General features: G+C 46.0%; 1 protein-coding gene and 1 long non-coding RNA gene across 3 annotated transcripts; both read right to left on the bottom strand.

The window, feature by feature from the left end:
* Positions 1 to 6,980: 6,980 nt before the first annotated feature.
* Positions 6,981 to 14,523, bottom strand: Znf648 (zinc finger protein 648). 2 transcript variants are annotated; one of them, XM_052737223.1, is made up of 2 exons: positions 10,880 to 14,523; positions 6,981 to 9,931 (listed from the first exon to the last, which is right to left on the bottom strand). In XM_052737223.1, exons 1-2 carry the CDS (start codon positions 10,908 to 10,910, stop codon positions 8,268 to 8,270), a joined length of 1,695 nt encoding a protein of 564 aa, XP_052593183.1. In that variant the 5' UTR covers positions 10,911 to 14,523; the 3' UTR covers positions 6,981 to 8,267. The 2 variants fall into 2 exon arrangements, with proteins under 2 accessions (XP_052593183.1, XP_052593184.1); XM_052737224.1 differs by having other exon boundaries at positions 12,598 to 14,522.
* A 6,254-nt stretch (positions 14,524 to 20,777) lies between these two features.
* On the bottom strand, positions 20,778 to 23,630 carry LOC128109423 (uncharacterized). Its single transcript, XR_008217814.1, has 2 exons — positions 23,243 to 23,630; positions 20,778 to 20,997 (listed from the first exon to the last, which is right to left on the bottom strand). It is a non-coding gene; the product is annotated as an uncharacterized LOC128109423 (long non-coding RNA).
* Positions 23,631 to 24,774: the final 1,144 nt, after the last annotated feature.

Raw genomic sequence — 24,774 nt, 5'->3', positions numbered from 1 at the left:
ATTGAAGATATAAGGGGAGAATGTACTCATGCTGACTTGTACGATGCTCCCATCCTCATACTTTATTAATTTTATCATATGAGCATAGCATCTTCATCGCGTTACTCTCCAAAGAACTCTACCAGTCATTTACACTCCTTCCAGCAGAGTAAGAAAATTTCCATTTCTCTACACACTTACTAACAGTTCAAACAAGCTCATTTATTTGACATTTTATTTCGAAAAAAAAAAATTCACACCAGCAGAAAAGTTTTAAAATGGCATACTCACGTTAGTCTTGTCTGATCTTCACCTGGATCCAGCAATTCATTAACGCTTTGCAACACTGGCTTTCTCTCCTTTGACCCTCTCTCTCCCCTCCTCTCATACTTTTACTACTTCCATCATTTTGCCTCAAGCCGTTTCTAAGTTGCAGACACCGTGACCTTTCAGTCCTAAAAATTCCCAAATATAACTCCCAGGAATAAAGAACGTCTCTCATGTAACCATGGTAAAATTCAGGAACATTAAAGTTTATACAGAACTATAAGCTTCACCCGCTTTCCCATAAGTCCTTTTTATCACGTTTCTTTATTTTCTGATCCAGGACACACATTGCATTGAGTTGTCCTGGCTCTCTAACCTCTTTTCATCAAGAACAGCTCGTGAGATGTTCATGACCTTGACGTATTTGAAGAGTGTTACACTGCTGTGTGTGTATATTGCTTTGACTTTGCTCACCATTGGACCAGGCTGGGCATCCTCAACAAGAAGTGCTGTATAACTGATATGGCCCCTCTCTCAGCATCAGCAGGGTCTTGGCTTTTATTATGTTTGCCAATCTAGTGGATGTGAGGTAGAGCTATCTTTTGTTGTGCATTTCCTTTATTACTGCTGGGGCTGGTCATCTTCTCCTTTATTTATTGGGAATTTGAGTTTCTTCTAGATTTCGTTCATCATTTGTCTGGTTTTTAAGATGTGTTTTTCTTATTAATTTGTTTGACTTATTTCTAGATGATGGACACTAGTCCCTCGACAGTTATAGATGTCACAAATGCTCTCTTACACTGCCACGATGTGATCTATGCTACCCTTTGCTTTACAGATCTTCAAAGACATGGGGTTTGGGGACAGGGTTTTACTGTGCAGCCTAGGCAGACCTTGAATTTGATATCTGCCTGCCTCATGCTCCACTATGTCGTGACTGAAGGCACATACCCAATGCACAGTCAGATCTTTACATTTGTGATGTGGTTTAATTACACCTGTTTCCTTTACAAATATTTTGGGGGTGTCTTTAAAAATATTCTAGGGACTGGAGAGATGGCTCAGTCATTAAGAGCCGTGACCACACACATGGTACACGGACATGCATGCAGGCAAAACTCTCATACACATAAATTAAAAATAAGTAAATTGAAATAAAATAAAATTAAAATGCTCGTTTATGTTTTTTCTAGTCTGAACATTTTGATGACCATAGTCATTTAGTGCTTTATGATATGAAGAATGAATCTGATTTCAGTTGTCCCAACACACTTAGCACACAGCTTCTTTCTCCACTGACTTGTCATGGCTTTGCTGTTATATATTGAAAGTCTATAAATGCTTGAGTCTGTTTATGGGTCCTTTGTTTGGTTTTAAAAGACTGTTTATCCATCCTTATGTCAATATAAAATTGACAGTAACTTTGAAATGATGTGTGGCCTCCCGGACTTTGCTCCTGGTTCAAGCTACCCTCCTTGTTTCTATTTCATTTTGCTCCCTCTCAATTATTGGGCGGTCACAGGCCTTTAACCTTTTTGTATAAGCTTGGGAGTTAGTTTTCCAAGGTCTCTTAAGTGTGAGGTCTTGATTGAAACTCCATCGACTTGATGGAGTAAGTAACAAGTAATTTGGTTCTTAGGGTGATGAGTCCTTCCAACTGTGAACATGAATCTGATTTATCTTGTTGGTTTTAATAAACTAGTCTTGTGTTTAGTTCCCATGGTTTATCAATTTTCTTAGACATTTTTGTAGATAAGTCTTTTAATATCTTGGAAAGCTGTTAACATAGAAGTCTTCTGTGATTCCCAAAGTTATGATAGTTCTCTCTTCCAACAAGCAATAATGTAGTATATGTCAGTTGTGTGTCTTCTGATTCACTGTAATTCCAGTAGTCCATATAGACAGAATTAGATCCCACCTCCAGAGGTTCCTAAGACTACTTCCTCCTCACTTCAAATGCCAATCACAAGCTCTGGGATTTTTTTCCTGTGTTTTAGAAAAACTAACCATAAGATAGAGTTATGTCCTTGGGTTCGATTAATTTGCTAGAATGGTTCACAAAACTCAGGGAAATAATTACTTATGTTTTTATTACAAAAGATGTGTGTGTGTGTGTATGTGTCTGTCTGTCTGTCTGTCTGTATTTGTGCTGTTGGCCATTGAGCCTACAGCCTCACACACCCTAAACAGGCATTCTATCATTAAATTATACCCAGATCCCACAAGTGGTATTTTAAAAGATAGAGGGTAGAGGGCTTCATGAATCTTTACCTCTAGGTGAGAAGCTACCAACAGTTTGTGGGTCTTGGAGGAAGGAGAATCATTTTCTTCAGGAGTGTGGCTTCAGATAGAGTGCCCATGTTCCAGTGGATGTCTCCACACTCATGTGTGTGTGTGTAAGGATGGCATTCATTGAGCTCAGTGGGTTATAAGGCAGGAGGAGGAGGCAGCACCAGAGTGTTGCGGGGGAGGGGAGGGGAAGATGTGTTGAGGAGGTCTGGGGTGAGCAAGGCAAGAAGTGGTGAGCGGGCCTCCACCTACTCAGCGAAGCAATCAACTGAGTTCCTGACAGTCTTAGGACCAGGAAATTCTGAACTGATACGAATGAGGACAGATGGGAGCTGGTTAAAGAAAATCAAAGAGGAGCAAGAACTACAAAATACAACCCAGGCATGGTGGGAAAACTGAACCAGAGTGGTTTCGTGCGGAAAGGACAGAGAGCAATCAATAGTAAAACAGGTATCCTTGTTAAACAGGAATGCCTTTTCTGGTCCGAGGAGTGAGTCCTTCCGTCATTGGCAGTGTTTTCACAGGCCGTTGAGTTTGTAGTTCACATCTGAGTACTGAGTTTAGCAATGGCATCTGCTCGAGTGTTCTAACAATTAAACTGATTCTTAACACCAACTCCTTCTAAGCAAGAGTTTTTAAAGGTCTATTTGGAGCCCCTGTGTAATCTGTTCTGGTCATAGCAAGGAGCAAGGTCGTATAGCTTTACAACGTGCATGCACCGGGATTCTAAAACATGTGTAAATACCAAGAGCTATTCATTCCTGGTGTATTTCTTTGTATATTACACAGGCACAAAATGTTTCTTTAGCCAAGAAAATATTAGTGGGCTTTCAAGGAACCATCCCTTCTTTGGCTCCATTACATTCCTTCTGGCCAGCTTATTAATAGTTTTACCCAAGAACTAATGATGAACATCTGCCAACCCAAGCTGTCCCACACTCATTCTCAGATCATTCTCGGTCTTCCCTGAATGAAATCATGATTTCCCATACACTGTTCCAACTTTTACTCTATTTTGCAATTGTGACTGCCTAACACTTATACATGCATGACATCAACAACTGTGGAATATTCTTCCACACCAAACAGAAGCAGAGACAGCTGTGCCAGCCACGTTCTAGTCACTATTCTTGGACAAGTTAACTTCTTCAGTCCTTATCTTAAAAAAAAAAGAGTTAATAGTCATCATCATTTGATTTAAAAAATAAGATCTTTTTAAAGATTTGTTTTTATCATTTTATTTGTCCGTGTGTGTCTGTGTGAATGTATGCTATGTTTGTGTATGGTCATGAAAGCTGGAAGAAGGGCATCAGATCTTCTGGTGCTGGAGTTGCAGAAGGATCTGAGTTGTTTGCTATTAGTGCTGTGAACTAAACTCCAGTCCTCTGGAAGAGCAATAAACATTCTTAACCACCAAATCATCTCTCCACACACCACCACCAAAACCACCACCACCACCCTGACACTCCCAGGTATAGCCCAAGCTGGCCTCAAACTCATGCTCCCTGTGTCCCCACCTGTGGTGATATTGTGTTCCCCAAAATTTTGTGTTCCCTAATAAACTTATCTGGGGTCAGAGAACAGAAAAGCCACTAGATACTTAGGATAGGTAGTGGTAGCACACGCCTTTAATCCTAGCATTCCAGAGGTAGAAATCCATCTGTTCAAGGATACAGCCAAGCACGGTGATTCACGCCTTTAATCCCAGGGAGTGGTGGTAGAAAGCAGAAAGGTATATAAGGCGTGAGGACCAGAAACTAGAAGCATTTGGCTGGTTAAGCTTTTAGGTTTTGAGCAGCACAGTTCAGCTGAGAGCCATTCGGATATGAGGACACAGAGGCTTCCAGTCTGAGGAAACAAGATCAGCTGAGAAGTTGGCCAGGTGAGGTTAGCTGTGGCTTGTTCTGTCTCGCTGATCTTCCAGTGTTCACCCCAATAACTGGCCTCAGGTTTGATTTTATTAATAAGAACCTTTAGAGATTCATGCTACACCCACCTGTCTGTGCATCCTACTGGTGTATACCATCACAACTGCCAGTAGCTCCTCCGGGTAAAAACAGACTGTTTCTGTGGATAAGGGGTGATCTGTAAAGCCTTATCTAGTCTTTGTATTATGCAGGTCATGGTCACTATAGATTCTGGTGACTATATGTGGTGGTTTGGCCCGTATATAAGAAAATGGCTCCCAAGGGAGTGGCACTATTAGAAGGTTCGGCCTTGTTGGAGGAAGTGTGCCACCATGGGGGCTGGCTTTGAAGTCTCTTTTGCTCAAGCTTCCCTCAATGTGACTTTCAGTTGACTTCCAGTTGCTTGCAAGGCAAAGGACTCTCAGCTGTTTTTCCAGTACCACATCTGCCTGCCTGCTGCCCTGCTCCCTGCCATGATGATACTGGACTAAACCTCTGAAACTGTAAGCGAGCCCCCTCAATTAAGTATTTTCCTTATAAGAGTTGCTGTGGGGGTTCGGGACTTAGCTCAGTGGTAGAGCGCTTACCTAGCAAGCACAAGGCCCTGGGTTTGGTCCTCAGCTCCGGTTTAAAAAAAAAAAAGAGTTGCTGTGGTCATGGTGTCTCTTCACAGCAATAGAAGAAACCCTAACTAAGACACTATATCAAGTGAACTTTTATTGAGTGGAAACACATAAGTGAACATCTATACTAAGTATATCCAAATCAGCACTGATGAGCTAATCTGTGAAAACAGTATCAGCCCAGAAAGAAGCTTTAAGTAATCTAACAAAGAAGCCCCAGCTTTGACTTTGAATTATGAAATAAGGACATGAGATTGTCGACTGTGATGTAGAGTAAATTCCTAGGAAGCCAGATGAAAAGAGCCCAACTTATTTGGAGCAACAATGTGAGCTGGCATAACTTGTCTTCAAGCATTGATTCTTCTCCAAAGATATTTCAGTTTACCCTACTTGGAATGTCAGGTTCCTCTCAGCAGAATGTGTGTGAAACTCTCTCACAACTGGTTGGCTTCTCTTGTGTCTGCTCTCTGTATTGTTACTACAATCCCCTTGTGCACATTTAGCTGGTCTGAATATCCTGCCCTACATCCATTACCTATTTAACGCGAGCCCTTTCAGAGGATGTAAGAGAAGACTGGTTGAGACAATTTATCTTATGCCCCGGGTCTGAACAATTCATGAATTTCTTTTTAGTCAGTTCATTCCACCTCCTTATGTGTCAGAAACATAGTACAGAATACTGAAGATACCCAGCACATGCTAATCCTGTTTTTCTGACTTCTTCAAAGGTGTGCAGACCTGAAAGTGAGACCCAGAGACCGCACTGCAATCCTGTCTGGATACTCAAGGCTAGGATTCAGCAAGTTGAGTGGTTAATAACCATTCTGACTTTTATGAAGATGTTGTACGAATTATCCTTGAGGTTAGAAACTCAATGAAAGTATAGAGCCAAACCAAAATTTTTAACTACTGAAAATTATGCTAACAACCATCTTCAAAAAATACAGAGGAATAACCAGTCTTCAAATATTTTACTGATTACATACTAGCCTTTATTCTATTTGTAGTCAAAAGTTAGATCTTATTTCTCTGCCTGTCTAATGCTTTTGAATCAGCCACAGTTCTTGTCAACTGCCAAGACAACTCCATCCCTTATTATCTATTGCCATCATTCCCATTCCACTGCTCAGCTGCAGAAGTCAGACTTCAAGATGCTTGATTGGCGAATGATAAGGATGGACTAAAAGTAGTCATCTAGATATTCGGATTATCTAATGGAGTTAGCACACAGACCCTCAGGCTTGTGGCTTACAAAGGATGCTTATGTCCAGCAAGGCATGGCTGTACTTATTACTACTCTTTGGCCTCATGTATCTTGAGAACGCTATTTAACAGTCACACCCTGGGTCCAAATCAGGTGGAGTCGGAGAGAATTTTATAGATAGGGGATTGGAGAGATGGCTCAGTGGGTAGAGTGTTTGCTAGGTAAGCAAACACATGAGGACCTGATTTTAGATTCCCGGCACCCACATAAAAGTCAGCTGTGGCAGCACGTACTGACAGACCCTAAATCAGGTAAGATGGACACAGGAAGATCCTGGGGGCTTGTCGGACAGCCAGCCTAGCTGAGACGTGACCTCTAGATTCACCGACAGACCCTGTCTCAAAAGATAAGGTGGAGAGTGACAGAGAGAGACTCCGTGTCCTGGTCCAGCTTCTGCACGCACATTCACAGGCTGTTGCATAAGTCACATGTTTAAGAAACGTTGTCCCAACCAGTGTTCTCTTACATCCACTGAAAGGCTCGTGTTGAACAGTCAATGAATATAAATATAGCCTGGAATATTTAGACCAGTAAACACAAACACACACACACACACACACACACACACACACACACACACACACACACACGCATGAACACATGCATACAACATACCCCCATACATAGAAAAAAAACACACATAGAAAAAAAAACTTTGAAAAGATAAATTCCTACACGGCACACTTTGGAAGGATTACAAGTGTCCTTTGTCAGCATCAAATGTTTCATGAAGCCACAGATTCCTCACAGTCAACGTCCAAATCCACAAACTACTGATTTTATAAGAATCAGTTGAGGAATGACTGTTAGGGCAGATTTTGAATGAATTCGTTAGAGGATAATGATGAAGCATGAGATGTTCACAGCTGATTTTAATGGACTTTGATACAAACAACACAAATAAGCCCATTGGCACCTGGGCAAAGCGTGCTGTTTTATTTCCTTCAAATCACAGCTAATGATCCAGGCAGGTTTAAATGAACCAAACTGTGGCTTATCCGGAGGAATTTAATCTCTCTCTACAAATGACACTTGTGGCTTAAGTTCAAATCCTGTGAATGGGAAAAGCAGTGGCAGAGAGGAGACACCTGGGAACTTTATGGGTGGGACCCAGGTGAGGTCCAGTTACCACATTCTCCTGTATAAGGAACTGGCCTCTTTTCTGGATGCTGAGACTGTTCTCAACTTCTGGAGTCACAGCTTGCCAAACACAGCACAAACCCCCATCCTTGCCGTCTGTACTTCAAAGCCAACCCCCGGGAGACATTCCCTCAAAGTTAAAGTCATTTTAGCAGTCAAGTGACATGACAGGATGTCTGGCTTGGTTTGAGTTACCCCAGGTTGGCTTTGTTCTTAGGAAGAGTCCGTCACAGGAATCGTTTCTAAGGATTCCTTTATATAATAAAAATCAAAAAGAATCTTTCTCTAAAGATGGTCTTCTCAATCTTTGGTATGCCTTTGAGGAAAGAAGAAAATAGACCTTTTTCATCAGTGTCCCTGTGGAATCCTGCACAGAGCCCAGCACAGAATTCTATACCCTCTCATTCTCGGAAACCCCCTGACCTAAGGAATCCGACTATTGGCCAGCCCCTACATTTTTACCTTACCCTTTTCCAATTGCTTGTGGCCTCCGAGCAGTGAGAGGCCAGAGTGAACTTGCACACCTGGACACTCTCCTTGGGATTACTTTGTCTCACAACACATCAAATACCTAAAGTACATGGACCGCCCCACGGCCAGAAACCAGGGAGTGAGGGGGGTGACCACTGAGCCTGGCTGTCTTTGATGGTAGAATAGGATGTGGGTGGGCCCACCAGCCTGGGTTCCACCCTGCTGCTGCTGCTGCTGCTGCTGCTGCTGCTGCTGCTGCTGCTGCTGCTGCTGCGCTGTGAAGTCCAGGGTGCCTTCGCTTCTCTTAGCAGCAAGCCAATGGCGCTCTCACTCATTATTGGAGGAGGATGGGGCAGGCTCCTTCTTGCAGGTATCATGCTTGGCTTGGTGTCGTTGGAGGTGATTGGAGCGGGTAAAGGCCTGGCCGCAGCCCTCACACTGGTAGGGCCTCTCCCCGCTGTGCATCCGGATGTGCTGCGCCAACTCGGATGCGATGCGGAAGGCCCTGCCGCACTCGGCACAGAGGAAGTCCTTGTCCCCGGAGTGGATCTGTTGGTGCCGCTTCAGGGTGGAGGAGCGGGCGAAGGCCTGACCGCACTCGGCGCAATGAAAAGGCCTCTCGCCGGTGTGGATGCGCTGGTGGCGCAGGAGGCGCGAGGGCTGCGCGAAGGCCACGCCGCAGTCGGTGCACTTGAAGGGCCTCTGGCCGGTGTGCAGCGTCTGGTGCTCCTGCAGGTTGGAGGCTTTGGTGAAGCACTTGCCGCAGGTGGAGCAGGGGAAGGGCCGCTCGCCCGAGTACACGCGCTGATGCTCCACCATGCGGCTGGCCACGGAGAACTCGCGGCCGCAGGAGGCGCAGCGGAAAGGCTTGGCGCCCAGGTGCGTGCGCTGGTGGCGCAGCAGGGACAGTGGCCTGTTGAAGGTCAAGCCACACTGGGCGCACGGGAAGGGCTTGTCGTTGCTGTGCATGTTGCGCTGGTGTTTGCGCAGATCGGAGGAGCGCACGAAGGCCCTCCCGCAGTCCGGGCACCCATAGGGTTTCTCGCCGGTGTGGGTGCGGATGTGCTTGCGGTGATCGGAGGACCAGGTGTACGCCTTGTCGCAGAAGGGGCAGCGGTAGGGTCGCTCGCCTGTATGCAGGCGCCGGTGCTGCTGGAGCGTGCTGCGGTGGGAGTAGGCCTTCCCGCACAGTTGGCACACATAGGGTTTGGCGCCACGGTGTTCTTCGGGGACCTGAAGTTTGCTGGACTTCTGGAAGGCCCGCCTGTCCTGCACACACCTGTCAGCGCTCTCTTCTTCCTGCCCTCTGCTTCCTGGACCTACCTGGCCCTGGACTTTTCTACTGCCCTGCGCTTTTGCCAACGCTGCTGCCGGGCTGGCAGGAGTGGCTGAAGTCTGAGCTGGGGAGCTCTTGGACCTGGGAAGGTGCTCCAGAGAGATCTTGTCTGGGGAGGATGCATCTGCACTGTTCTGTAACCAAAAAGACCCCCCACTATCCAAGAAACTGGTCGGGACTTCCAAGGTTATGTCCTTGTTTGCCTTCTGGTTCCCGTCATTGCCCGCCGAGTCCCTATGAGGCTGCCTCTGTGAGAAGCCTCTGAAAGGGGCACTGAGAACCTCCTCTAACGGAGGGAAATCTTGAGTCTGTGTTATCTTCGATTCCCTTTTTCCCCGGTTGGTGGTCCTCCTAGGCTTCTCCCCAGGTTTCTGCTCCACATAGCCAGGGCAGAAGGACCCAGACCATTTCTCTTCTTCTTTGCAGTACTGGGTGTCACACTGCAAGTCGGTGTTGTTCTGGGTTCCTAGAGAGCCACCCTCCCTACCGTCCTCATCCTCACTCTCCAAGTTCATGCTCCACATCTGAGTGTCATGAATCATAGTACCAAGGGACTCCTTGTTCCACCTGTCCTGGGAGTCCATTTGTGACATAGTGTGCAGACACTTCAATCGTCTGCTCCTCCTAGAAAGAGCTTTTGCTTGGCTCAGAGTTCCTGCAGATGGGGGAAAGGGTGGAGAGTAAACTGTGAGTGTATTTAATCTCCTTCATAGCCAGAGGATATGGGGTTCCCACCATGGCTCTTTTTCCTACTGACAGCCAAGCCAGGTATATAGTCCAGCATCATGGGATGAAGGAGGCTATGGACTCTGCTGAAACTGCCATGGTCACCCATCTTCCCTTGGGAAATCCTACTTGCTAGAAACCCAGAGAAAGTGCTATCAGAGACACCTGGAAGGCAAGTGGGTTATCCTGTAATGGTAATCTGAGGCTGCCTCCCAGGCATTGGGCTATATAGGCCACCTCTTCTGAAGGCAAAGAATTGTCCCCAGAAAATTTGGATGAGAACATAAGACACCAGATGGGTTCCCAAGCCACCTGTCTGCTTATGCAGGGCCTTTACTATCTTTGCAATGGATGAAAAGGCCCTAACTGCCATGAAGAGTGAAGAGAGGAAGGCAAAGAGAAAGAGATGCCCACCTAGAATTTAAAAGGCTCCATTTTAAACATTTGTGGGAATTTATATTCTATGTTCGTTCACCTTTAGCTCCAATGTTTAACCTTCCCCTAAGTGTGCCATGTGAATCCCCACGGCACCACAGGCCTAGAATACCCTACATATCCACAAGGGTATATGTGTTCCCCAATTTGACAAGCATGGACTTAAGGTTTGGACAGCAAGGCATGAGATGTAGAAGCCATTGAGATTTATTTTCAATTTAATTTTGCTTTAGCTTGAAGACACAAAGTCTGCTGATTGCCAGTTAACAAGAAGTGTATGTGTGGGTGAGTGGCTTCCGAAGGGGGACCTTAATGAAGGCCTTGGAGTGAGAATGGGAATTAGTCACTGGCCAGTGGGGTGAGCTTGCTTTAGTTCTGAGGGAACATCCTAAGAATGCCAGATACAGTGAACACTGACTTCCCCATTTTGGAGAGTACTCACTCTGTGCTGACTGCTTCCCAGACAGACACATTTTCACTTATTCCTTCCAGCGACCTTCCAGACGGAGATCGATATAACTGTGTCTTTCCTCCCATCTTCCAGACAGGACCTTGAACCTTAATGAAGTTTTCTGCCTGCTCAAGGCCATACAGCTCACAGACATCAGCTCTGGGATTTCTCTCAAATTCCATGGCTGTATGTTGAACCCAATATACCTCTTAGCTGAGGCCTCCAGAGCAGGGTCTGTGTGGGGCTGGGCCGTGCCAGGAGCAGCCACAGCATCCTGGCGGGAAGAGCTGTCTCTCTCTGCAGGCATCAAAGCCCCTTGTGTTGCTGCGCCAGGGAAACCTTGGCTGTGCTGGCTCAGCATTGGACTCCTCCCTGTGCTCACTGACCCGGATTGCCCTCTGCAGGAGAAAGAGGCCAGGGCTGACTGAGTCAGGAAGCATGCTGTATAGACTTCTGGGGCCAGGAATGTTAGTTGCTGAAGAGTAACTGCCACTAAACTCCCCGACTGCTTGCACGGCTTTCCACGCCCACCTCAGCAGGGATGACAGGAGCTGTCTTTGAACTTGGTATATCCTGTACCTGTCTTACTCAACTGTGCTCTCCATACTCCTACCTGCTTACTGTCCAGAGTGACTGTGTGTGTGTGTGGAGCGGAGAAAGGTGGAGAGGAAGCGTCGCTTTTGAGTCTGCATATAGAAGCTGTGGAGTAAGGGAAGGCGTATTGTAGACCTGCCTGTGTCAGTATGTCATGTCCTTTTGTGTCCTGAAGCCCAGGGAGTACTCCTCTGAATGCACTGGCCTCATAACGTGCCAGAGTGTGGCTGGTGTATGTTTTGACAAGAAACCAAGTCTGAAATATGTTCAACACTAGGGACCTTAGAGAGCAGCAACTGTGTGTGTGTGTGTGTGTGTGTGTGTGTGTGTGTGTGTGTGTGTGTGTGTGTACCTGTGAAGAGACACACAGCTAGCACACTCCAGATGACGAGCATGCTGGATCGGGTCTGGAGTCTCCCAGCTGGGAAATACAGGGGTGCTGGGTTTGTATGTAACAGATGCCCAAGGTCTCATCCTCTCTGTACCAGCATGCTATGCACACTCCTCCTAGTCTACTCTGTGTACTACTCTCCTTACCCATATGCACCCTGTTCTCCACAGCCTGTATCTTGTTCCCTTCCTCTGGGCCACAGGTAAGCCTCCTCAGAGTATCAGGCAGGCTTCTGCTAGCTTACCTTTCTCGGGAGCCTCAGGCCAGATTCCCTTTCCTGACAGAGAATCCCTTTTCTTGTAAGCCACATCCCCAGGGAATAAACATAGTCACCCTGCCTTCTTCCTTCTATTGAAGTTGAAGGCTTTTGCTCTTTCTCAGAGGGAAGGCTAGGAGACCAGGGTACAGTTATCTGGCAAAGTCTGCACAAATACACCTGGTCAGACAGAGGATCCCTGAGAAGGAGGTGTGGCTGGAACTGCTACTCTCAGGATGTACAGGTTCGGAGGCCAGGAGAGCACAGCCCTTTGCTGGACTTCATCCACACCCATCAGCCAGCTGTGGATGGCGCCGGGGTTCTCCCAATGCATACACAAACACTCTTCAGAAGCCTGCTCCTGTCCCTGCACTCCTCCAGCTTACCCTGACTCCAGCCACCTCCTACCTCCTCTACTTAGGCCCTCGCTCTTCTTTACCTCTGGCTTTCACACAAACATCTGCTTACCTGGAAAATGCGGACAACGGTGTGAAGCACCCTGCGCAGGCTTCCGTCACACTTGGCCTCTCAGCTCCTGAAACCAGTTTCCCGTTAGCAGAGATGACGTCTTTGTGTCTCACCCTTTTGTGTCCCATGCAGCAGCTTCAGCAAGAGGCTCAGGAGGTGGGGCCAACATAAGACATTCTACCTTCTTGCCTGCATCCGTGGAGCGTCCCTGGGAAATACAGCGGGGCTGCCCTCTCTCTGCCTGAACTGAACTGAACCTCAGGCTCTCCCAGTTCCCGCCTTCCCTTCCTGCCTCAGCTGGCTCTCCTCCCTTCCACTCCCTCCGCAGAGGCCTCTCAGTCCTCCTGCAGGTGGCCCTGGGCCTCCTGTTTGCTCTCACCCGTTCCTCCCACAGAGCAAGCCCTTCTTCCTTCGCTCCATCCCTGCTGTGCTCATGATCTCCTAGTTTTATGTCGTTTTCTGAGGGAATATTTCAGGAAAAAGCCTGTTGCACCCTTCCTTCACTCAAGTGCCCACCTTCTCCCCTATTCAAGTACCCACCTCCCCCTCACTCTAGTACCCACATCCCCCTCACTCTAGTACCCACCTTACCCCCCCCCACCCCCTATTCTAGTGCCCACCTATACAGAGCTGTGGGTTGAGCAGGGATAGAGAGTAGTCCTCCAATTCTTTTATGACTCTAATTATTGACTCAGAAATGTTCGTGGCAGTTTAGCTGGTGCATGAGGTACAGGGATATGGTTTGTGGGTAGAGTCCAAGTCTGCCCTGGATCTCTCTCCATCACTCAGCACTAATTCCCATGCCAGTCTACTATGATGAGAATAGTTGCGAGGCACGGTCGTTTTGAATTGATAGGCACTCAAAACTGTAAATGGAGGTGGAGTTTTTCTGGCCCCACTGGCTGGTCCCAAATAAACACACAGAAACTTATATTGGCTACAAAATGTTCAGCTGATAGCTCAGGCTTATTATTATTATTTTTTCATTGTAAGGACACAGCAGGAAGACAGTCTTCTTTTTTTTTTCTTTATTAAGAAATTTTCTACTCCACATACCATCCACAGATCCCCCTTCCTCCCTCCTCCTACCCCCAGCCCTCTTTGCCAAGCCATCCCGCATCCCCACATTCCCCAAATCAAGGTCTCCCATGGGGAGTCAGCAGAGCCCAGCACACTGAGCCTAGGCAGATCCAAGCCCCTTCCCACAGCACCAAGGCTGTGCAAGGTGTCACACCACAGGCACTGGATTCCCAGAAGCCTGCCCATGCACCAGGGACAGATCCCGATACCCCTGCCTGGGTGCCCCCACAAACAGTTTGAGCCAAACAACCGGGAAGACAGTCTTCTTAAGGAGCCAGAAGCAAAATAAACAAACAAATAAATAAATAAATAAAATAAGGGGATCTCTTAGCAGACATTTAATTTGCTGTTACTTTAATTTTAATCTTCTATTTCAAATATGGTGAACAAATGTTTAAGCCACGAACCCTGTGTGTTTGCTGTTGTTTGTTTTGTTTAAGCCACAAACCCTGTGTTTGTTTTGTTGTTGTTGTGACATCTTGTAGCTCAGGCTTATTACTAACTAGCTCTTACATTTAAATTAACCCTTTTTTTTTTATTAATCTGTGGATTGCCACGTCTCACGGCTTTACCTGTCCTCTAGCATCTTGCTTCTTGGGCGGCTCACTCGCGTCTCTCCACTCTGCCCTTCTCCTTCCCCTCTTTACTTTGGTTTTTCCACCTAACCTTATCCCGCCTGGCTATTGGTCAGTCAGCTTCTTTATTAAACCAATCAGAGCATCATTTACACAGTGTACAGGAATATTCCACAGCACAAAACTAATGTGCTAAAACAAAAACAAACAAACAAATAAAGCCCCACATGCTTAATAATCTTTTGTTGGAGTGAATGCTTAGGACATTAAAATAGGAATTTGAAATGTGTTACCCATGATACCACTATGTGGCCGAACTCAATGCTGGTTGTCAGAAAGGTTCTGGGTCTGGGTTTGGATTTTACCACCCACTAGGTTGACCTTGGACAAGTTATTTAATATCTGTGTCTCTTAGCTCCTCATCTAAAAAGTGATGTCTCGGTTTGGGTTTTTATTGCTGTGAAAAGACACCATGACCACGGCAACTCTTACAAGGAAAACATTTAATTGGGGAGGCTCACTTACCTTTTCAGAGGTTCAGTCCATTGTCATCATGACAGGGAGCACGGCTGAATGCAGGCAGACATTGTGCTGGAGGAACAGCTGAGAGTCCTACATTTTGCAAGCAACAGGAAGTCGACTGACAGACACACTGAGGGAAGCTTGAGCAAAAGAGACCTCAAAGCCTGTCCTCACAGTGACGTACTTTCTCCATCGAAGCCATGCCTCCTAATTGTGCCACTCCTTTGAGGGGCCATTTTATTTCAAACTACCACAGTAGGGATCAGGATAGTATTACCATCAGGGAGAGCTTGGAAGGATTAAGTTGATGATACACAGCAAGAAACCAGCAAGGTGTCCGGAACACAGTAAGTGCACAGAAAAATTAGCTGGTAAATTTTGTATGGGGGAGTATACCTGTTATCCCAGCCCTCAGAGGGTGAGGCAAGAAGATCGCATGTGAAGTTAACCTGCATTATACAATAGGTTCTTAGACCTGTTTTGGAGGAAAGGAAAGAAAAAAGAAGAGAAGAGGGATGAAGGGAAAGTGACTAGATGGTTTCATGACTATGCTGATGTCGTTGGTTTCTTGGATAAGGTGTCTCTTTTTACGCCCCTATGGCCCTTGTTAGTGCTATAAAACTGATAGGAACATTGGCACCCAACAACAATCCTTTGGGTGTGATCCAGAGAGCAGATTACTCTGCTCCTTGGTGTTTTGCAAGTATGACTTCAGAGGTAAGAGGCATGAGGTGTAGATGAGCATCCTACTCTCCAAGTCCAAACGGGGTTCCAGGAGCCCACATCCCAATGCTTGTCCATAGTCAAAGCGTCTCAAGTGACAGTATCCTTCAGGCTTTGGGATTTAGATAGTTTACAGGAAAGCAGTGAATTCTTTGTTGATTTGTGAAGAGGCCTATGGAGTTGGATGCTGGAGTTGGCATGTATGTGACAGATACCTCAAACACTCACCAGTTCTACCACTCAGCTAATGCTAACACAACACCTCAACGTCTCAGCTAATCCTCACCACACTCCATCGCAGTGGTCACTGTCACTGTTGGCCTCATTAATGCTTGTGGACACTGAGGCCCAGACCACTGAACTATCTTATCCAAAATCAGGGATACAATGCAAATTCAAGACATTACGGTTTTTACTCTTTTTCTTCTCACATGCATTTTGTTTAAAGATTTATTTGTTTTGTGTAATTGAGTGTTTTGCCTGCATTTATGTTTGTGCAGCACCAAAGGCACGCTTGGTGCCCACAGAGGTTAGAAGAGAGCATCAGATCTTCTGGGGTCATGGATGGTTGTAAGCCACCATGTGGGTGCTGGGAATCAAACCTGGGGCCTCTATAAAAGCAACTGGTGCCCTTAACTGCTGAGATATCTCCCCACCCCTTCTTTTTGTGGCCTCAGTGATTACATCTGGTCTTGCTCATGCTCAGTAGGCACTCTACTGCTGGAGCCGTAGCTCCACCCAGGGTCCTCACTGTTAACCTTGGCCTCTGCTCGATTCCTGATTCATTCTCCCTTGGAAACTTTTATTGCCTATCCTCGGAGCTGTGTGACTGTGCGTGTGGCTTGGCAGACACTACCCTGGAAGACGTTCTTGTCTCTGCACTTGGTTGACCTGATTTCTACCCACCTAACCCATTCTCATGAACCTGAACTGTCTGTTCCCTTTCAGGAAACTGTAACCAGTGACTAATTTCCATATGCCATGGGCTCTCCATGTGAAACTGACCAGACTCCTCTCTGGTTTCCAGGACATGTTGGCATTCTTACCATCTCAATGTATGAGATAGGTATCCTTGTGGTAAATAGGATCTGAGGTGGCCTAATGTACTACCTACATCAGGAGATAATATGAGCCCCCATGTCCCTGAATTTCTTTCCTGCTATGCCCTCTGAGCCAAATATTTTGTATCTTTTCTGCCTGAGATTCTTTACCATATTAATGACCTACACACAGAGGGTAGGAGAAGCCTGAGAACCGAATTCTGGAATATCTTGAATCCTGGGTCCTTCGCACTTTGGGCAACACAAGCACCTTGTCTGTCTCATTTTGTCTTCATAGATCACTCTAAGGGCCACAAGGCATGAAGAGTTGGCCTAGACCACACTTTTGCCCTTCCATTCAGGAACTGAAAACCATGGAGGTGGCTCAGTTGGTAAAGCGCTTGCCATGTGACTCTGGATCCAGAGCATCCACATAAAAAGCTGAGCATCTGTAGTCCAGATGCTGAGGAGCCAAAAGAGGAGGATCCCTTGTGTTTTCTGGCCAGTCAATTTAGCCTAATTAGTCAATTCCAGGCTAGTAGGAGATACTGAAAAAAAAATCAAGGTAGAGAAGCAATTAAAGGAAACACCCAATTTTGACCTCTGGCTTGTGTGTGTGTGTGTGTGTGTGTGTGTGTGTGTGTGTGTGTGTATGTTTGTGTGTGTGTGTACATACTTATCCCCACATAAACACACACACAAGCACATACAAGAAATGCACACAATAAATAAATAAATAAGAAATCTGTCATTCTATCCAGTGCCTCAGGCATGCAAACAAGGGAGGTATTGTCTTAATTTCTGTTTGCAGGTCGCCTTTAAAATCTGGCATTTCTCCCCTGAGCTGTCCAACTTGGCAGTGTGCAAATAAGGATCTGCCTGCCTGTTGAAGAAGAAGGAAGAAAGGAGCCATTGAGGGAGAAGCCTGAAGCATAGGGATGGGATGGGGCATTGGCCTCTTAAGAGGTGCAGTGGTAGAGCTCAGTGCTGCCTGTCAGCCACACAGGCTGGATAGAGCTGAGTGGCGTTGCTGGAACAGAGGCCATGCTGTCTCTCTACCTTCAAGGATGTTGTGGACTCTTAGTTGAGTTCATGAACTGGTGTTATGCCTGGACCCAGGACTAGACTGTGATGCCTGAGAAGTTCCCCAAGTCCTGTCTATATCTTTGCAGCTAGGATTGTCTCTCCAAGTTCCCTGTTCTCAGTGGCTAGCTGTCAGCACAGGATCCTGGCTGCTCTCAAACACATATGGCAACAATGGGTGAGGTACAGTACCATCTATTTTATGCCCTAGCCCTTTATCACCCTTGAAAAAAGAATCAAGGATCCACTTGAGTATCCTACATATGGATGAATATTCTTATTCTATCAGACAATAAAGCTCATTAGGGAGAGTATACCCACAGAAAGCAAAACTCAGTCCTAAGATGATTCATCACTCAGTTTTAAGTGACTTGGTTTTAAATCTCAGTTCCAATTTTTTTGGTCTTGGTCAATGTATTTAACTTCTTTGAGCCTCAGACATCCCAGGTATAAAATAGGAATAAGAATATCTTCATGAAGACAGAGTGTGGTGGCCCACACCTGTAATCCCAGCATTCAGGAAACTAAGGCAGGAGAATCTTGAGTTTAGTGTCTGTCTGGGATACATATTATGTTGAGACAAAAGCCAACCTAGGATACATAGTGAGACCCTTTTTAAAAGTATATATATATATATATATATATATATATATATATATATGTGTGTGTGTGTGTGTGTGTGTGTGTGTGTGTGTGTGTGTGTGTGTGTGTAATTTAATTATATTGTTGTGAAATAACATTAAAACATTTTTAGAAGGACTAAGCACAGTTTTAGCTATATAGTAACCATTTGTACCAGCTGGTTTGTGTCAACTTGACACAAGCTAGAGTCATCAGAGAGGAAGGAGCCTCAGTTGAGGAAATGCTTCCATGAGATCCAGCTGTAAGGCATTTTCTCAATTAGTGATCAATGGAGGAGGGCCCAGCCCATTGTGGGTGGTATCATTCCTAGGCTGGTGGTCCTGGGTTCTATAAGAAAGCAGCCTGAGCAAGCCATGGGGAGCAAGCCAGTAAGCAGAACCCCTCCATGACTTCTGCACCAGCTCCTCCCCCAGCTTCTTGCCCTGTTTGAGTTCCTGTCCTGACTTTCTTCAATGATGGACAGCAATATGAAAGCATAAGCAAAAACAAACAAACAACAACAACAAAAAAAACTCTTTCCTACTCAACTTGCTTTTGGACATGGTGTTTCATCACAGCAATAGAAACCCTAACTAAGACACCATTCTTTATGAATACATGCAAGTGTAGTGTGTGAGTATATGCATTCATTTATGTGCATAGATGCATGTATGAGCACATGGCACATATGGAGACCAGAGATTAACCTCAAGTGTTATTCCTCAGGGGCCTACCACCTTGACTTCTAAGACAGGGCCTCTTATTGGCCAATAAGAGTTCACTTATTGGAGTTCACTTGAATAGTCTAGGCTGCCTGGCTAGCACACTCCAGGGATACCTATGTCTACCTCACCAGTGTTGAGACCACAAGTGTCTGCCACCAGGCCCATGTGTATTGTTGTTGTTTATGTCAGTACTGGACATTAAACCCAGGCCCTCATGCCCCTACATCAAGCACTTAACTGACTGAACTGTGCCCACCCCCAGCCTTCTGGTTTTTCAAAAAACTCATAACTCTTACATTTTATCCTTGAACTAGTAGGAGCTTGCCAATGTCCTTGCCTCATCCCTACCACCCTAGAAGTTGCTCTGAATTGCTCTGATCTCAAAGGGAGTCCTTCTTCTGGCTCTGATTCTTCTACCTTTGCTTCACATGTTCTCATCGAGAGACAATCCAAACAGTTATTCTGGGAGCTAGGAGTGCTCCCAGAAGCAATAATGTCATAAATATGTGACCTTCATTGTGTGTTACCCTTGGCATGTGTGGCAATTAATGATGGGGTGGGAGGTTCATCCTGTAGATGAGATGTCAAGCATCAGATGGCTTCATAGGTCAGCTCTCCCAGTAGCTCTTTCAGATCAGAGCCCAGCTGAAAGCTTTCTCTTCCCTATCCCACACCATACTGTCCTCTGCACAGTAAGATGGCCCAGCATGCCTGCCCTGGAACCTGGCTACCAGGTAAACCTTGTCTTTACTCCTTGTAATTTGTCTAAACCTTCCTATGTCTTAGTGGATGATAGATTAGAACCCATGGAGTTAGGAGGATTAAACAAGATGCTGTACTTTACAGGACACACTAGACAGATAAACAATCGATATTAATGAAAATATAATTTGGGGTGGGGATCACCTCTACCTTCAGTCCAAATACCAAGACCACTACCTCTGGCTCCCACTGCCATCTTTTCCTCATGCTATCCAAGGGCCTTACCCAGTGAATTATCTAGAACTCTTGGGTGAACTCCCAGAACACCACCAGCCTTCCATTAGCTCCCAGCTTCCATTAGAGACCCGTGTTGCACTGTGGTGGCCTTCCTAAGAACTTCTAAAGCCTGTAGCCCATGAATATGAGAGAATTAGCTACAAACAGTGGATGGTTATTAAGAAAAAAAAACGAGGCCAAATATTCACGTTCTCTATTGGTTTGGCTTAAGGTTTCCTTGGTCCAGGGGAAACATACCTTTCCAGGTCACAGAGGCCAGCCCTCTTTTCTCCACACCCCCATCTCAGCTGTGGTGCCTTGAGATGTCCCTCATAAGTCTCAGGGATTTGAATACTCCAATTGGTAGCCCTGTTTACTTTGGGGAGGCTTAGGAGGTGTGGCTTTGCAAGAGAAAGTGCGTCACTGGGGACAGGCTTTGGGGTTTCAAAAGCCCAGTTTTCTGTGCTTTCTCTCTACTTCCTGTTTGTGGTTCTAGATGTAAGTCATCAGCTGCTGATCTGGCCACCATTTCTCCCTGCTTCCTGTTACTTCCATTCTGCCTCCATAGACTCTAACCTTCTGGAAATGTAAGCCCAAAATAAACTCTTTCTTCTCTAAGTTGTCTTGGTCATGGTGTGTTATCATAGCAACAGAACAATAATAGGGCATCAGTCTTGGGACCTTACAAAAGACACTTTTGTAAGATTCCTGTGCTTCCAGCCCTCCTTTTGCCTTTGCTGGTCTTTCCAGGCTCAGGGATGAAAGGTTTGGGGAGGTTATGAGATGCCACATATCTCTAATTGGTGAACAAATTGAAACAGAACACTCTGATCTCATGTCCACAGGAATCTCTTTATTTGTGGATTACCAGAGTCCTAGGGTAGAGCAGAAATGATTGAGAAATCAGATTTTAGAAATCATCTGATGCAGCCCGCTGTTTTCCGGATGTTGAAATATGCATGTTCATTTGTTTGCTCTGTCATGCATTTATTCATTCATTCAATATTTGTTCACTTCCATTATGTCAGCGTTTGTCCAACTACCAGACAGAACCTGCAAATAGGACAAGGATCATTTTAGAGCCACAGCCTACATTCTTTTTAGAACAGACTATACCAAAAATGTCACACACACACAGTATAAAACTGACGGTTTAGGTAATTTTGATTTTAATTATATATATGAAATATGTATGTGAAAGTTATAATGTGTCTTGATTCTTTTCTTTCTTTTTATTTTTTATTTTATTTTATTTGTTTATTTATTTTGTAAACTTGACCTAAGCTAGAGTTGTGAGGAGGGGACCACACCTGAGAAAATGCCTCCATAAGATTAGCCTGTGGGGTAGGGAAGCCATGGAATTTTTTAAAGGGCAGGTCCAATCCATTGAAGGTGGCACCACTCCTGAGGTGGCGGTCTGTGTGTGTAAGGCAGCAGGCTGAAGCTGGGCATGGTAGCATATACATTTCATCCCAGTGCTGTGGACATTGTTCTGTATAAATAAAACACTGATTGGCCAGTGGCCAGGCAGGAAGTAGGCGGGACAAGGGGAGAGAAGGATTCTGGGAAGTGAAAGGCTGAGTCAGGGAGACACTGCCAGCCGCTGCCATGACAAGCAGCATGTGAAGATGCCGGTAAGCCACGAGCCACATGGCAAGGTATAGATTTATAGAAATGGGTTAATTTAAGATATAATAACAGTTAGCAAGAAGCCTGCCATGGCCATACAGTTTGTAAATAATATAAGCGTCTGTGTGTTTATTTTATAAGTGGGCTGTCGGACTGCCGGGGCTCGGCAGGACCCAGAGAGAAGCTCTCCAGCTACATCCCAGAACTCAGGAGGCAGGGGCAGGAGGATCTCTATGAGTTAGAGGCTGGCTTAGTCTCATGATGAGCTCTAGGCCAGCCCAGAGTTACACAGAGAGACCCCATCTCAAAAACAAAGCAAAACAAAATGCAAACAAGCAAAGAATTTCAGAGTGAGTATACCTGAACAAGTTATGAGAAACAAACCAATAAGCAGCATTCCTCCATGACTTCAGCTAGGTTCCTGCCTCCATGTTCCTGCCCTGACTTCCTTCTGTGATGGACTATGATATGGAATAGTACACTGAAATAAACCCTTTCCTCCCCAGTTGCTTTTGGCTATGCTGTTTAATCAAAGCATTAGAAAGCCTAACTAAAACATAATGAAAACTGTGTTTTATATTCTGGTTGTTTTGATTCATGATCAAAAACACTTGAGGTCTTGGAGGTCCCCCAAACTATATAGGTTATGGCCATTGTCCTTAGTTGCCCACTAGAATTGGATAATAATATCATGTTGCTGAAGACACCACAGACTTTGGTTGCAAAATACAGAGAAATCGTGGTAGAACTGAGCTGGAAGCTTCTACCTGCTGGATAGCCTTCATAGTGCTAGAAGTCACTCTACAGGCGAATTGGGGAGAAAAGTCAGCAATGGTCTTTCCCGGCTGTGGACCTTGAAGCAAACAATGGCCAATGTAGAAAATCATGTTCGGTAAAAGGTACTGAGAACAGATGACTATTTAGCACTCAGCCTTTAATAAGACATGCACACCACCCTTCCATGGCTCAAAGAACATGATGGAAAAGAGGACTGTAAGGGCCTGAAGGTGGGAAGGAGGGCAGTGAAATGCTCTCTGATGGACAAGGCATGACCGAGGCACTCATCAACTGACCACAGCTGTGGTTGCCTGCATAAGCCTGTACAAGTTAGAGCCCATAAACATTCATTGATGGGGAGGGTCTCATGGGGCTCCTACCCTGTGAGGGGAGTTAATAGTAGTCTATAGACTTTTGGGAAGAGGAAGTCATTGTCTTTAGCCACGTATCCACCTGTGAGTTACTTACGACCCAGCGGACAGCATCAAATCCATGCCCATGCCAGTGACCCTGGCTAAGCCCAGTTGGGCCACAATACAAAAGCAAAAACATAACAAAAAAAGTGTGGAAGCGGGATAGGGAGTTGGTTGAAGATGGAAGGAGACTAGAGAGATGGAGGTAGGAGAAGGTCAAGGAAAGAGATGAATGAGATCCGACTGTATTATATATATATATCAATGAAATTATCAATTAATACATTAATTCAAAAACAAAGCACTTGAAAACATCAACTTTATATTAACCGTGTTGTACACAAGCATAGGGGGGGCCTAATTATGATAATTCGAGGCTCACTGAGTCCACATAGCACCTAGAATCTGCATTCCAAAAAGTCCCCTCATAATTCTGAAGCATGAGTCACACCTGCACCGAGGAGAGGCCAGATACTAACCTGGCACGTGGAGGAGCCGAGTCCTGTCTTGCTCTGCAGGAACTCAGAGCCATCTGTAGAGACGGCGTTATGACGGCAATTGGGCGGGTAATAAAAAGAAAGGGATAAATGGCTTTGCCTAGACTTTGAGAAGTCTTCCCTTAAGAGAAGGCTTTTGCGCTGGCTTCCAAGGATGGATTTTTGTGTTTGTCAAGCAGAGGACAAGGACAAGTGTCTCTCAGCTTTTAAATTCCTCTGCATCTTTTCTGGTCTTCACATAACCTCCTGGAAGAGCAGCCCCAGTTCTCTCTGGACTAGGCCGGCACCTCCTGACTCCCGGTACTCGGGCGCCCCCTGTGGCTCACAGGAACATTGCCACTGGGATCCGGGCTTCCACCACCGCTGCTGAGAAACCCTAGGCTCTTCAGTCTTCCCAGGTCACACCACCTACAGATACAGGCAGGGGTACAAGAGGCCTTTTCTTCCCAAGGCCCCCATCACGCCCACATGCCTCTCCTCACAGCTGTCTAAGTCGGCTGCCTGAACACAGAAGCAATTCACAGAAGAGAAGGAAAGGCGACTGAGGTTTCCATAAAAACACACCCCCCTCTTCCTCTTTCAACCGCTGCGTGGCACATGGCTGGAGAGGGCCTCTCCTCATCCAGCTCTGGCTGTGGGTATGAAGCCAGGTTTCTGGAAAGACATTTCCTTTTCTGAGGCTGTATTTCGCTGAACGTGTAGATTCTCCTGGCCAGGGTGAACTGAGGCCAAATTTAGCCTCACACCACAGCAGAGAACTCGCAAGGCACAGGGCAAGAGCTCAACGTGTAACAACTGTGTGGATTTGGAGATAAGAAAAAAAAAAAAAGCAGAAAGGAGAGTCCCATTGCCATCTATGCTCTGTGACTCCACTCAGCAGTTAAGGTTGTTTGCATCTCTCTCCATACGTGGCCCCCAAACTGAAGGTAGCATCTGGGCGCATCTGACCTAGCCATTGCTAGCAGAGCAGAACTGGCCATTCCTTTTTCTAGGTCAGTTGTTGGCTAAAGCGACAGCTTTAACCTTGCTGGATGGTCACAGCGTTAGGCTGAGAGGTGAGAGTGTTCCAGCACACGTTAGGAGAGGCAGGGAGCATACAGAGGGTGTGGTCCTGGAAGGCTCCTATGAGCTGAGGCCAGTCCCGCTGCTGACCACACTCCCTGCTGGATCTACACAGAGAGCACTCTTGGATGGGAGATCTGGACAGCACGGCACCTTGTGATCATAACCTCTGAACCCGGGAATGACACCTACGTCCTCATCCCCCCCTCACAAGTCAGTCCAGTGGAGAGGCTGCTGGTAGACGGTGCTGTCATGGCTAAGAGGCCTGCCCTGCCTCCCTTAGAGCTTCTTCTCAGCCCCAGGTTCGAGATCCTTCTCTGCCCTCTTCACCTCCCCTCAGCCCATTCACACTGCAAGCCCTCCACACTCTGGCTCCCACCCCCCAGTTGACTGAAACTGCCTCGGGGGAAATGATCTCCATATGGGATGCTCCAGAAGATTCATGGTTTTCC

Source organism: Peromyscus californicus, unplaced genomic scaffold (assembly GCF_007827085.1).
Source record: "Peromyscus californicus insignis strain IS unplaced genomic scaffold, ASM782708v3 Scaffold_14__1_contigs__length_90479793_seg_2, whole genome shotgun sequence".
NCBI classification, from domain to species: Eukaryota; Metazoa; Chordata; class Mammalia; order Rodentia; family Cricetidae; genus Peromyscus; species Peromyscus californicus.
The sequence above is the reverse complement of the archived record's forward strand: the minus strand, read 5'-3'. Positions and strand labels throughout refer to the sequence as shown.

Bases quoted from the DNA above. Each gene is read 5' to 3' on its own strand.
- Znf648 (XM_052737223.1), bottom strand. From the start codon at position 10,910: ATGTGTCTGTCTGGGAAGCAGTCAGCACAGA. The intron at 9,932-10,879 runs GTGAGTACTCTC...CCCCATCTGCAG, and splicing joins TGGGAAGCAGTCAGCACAGA to GAACTCTGAGCCAAGCAAAA.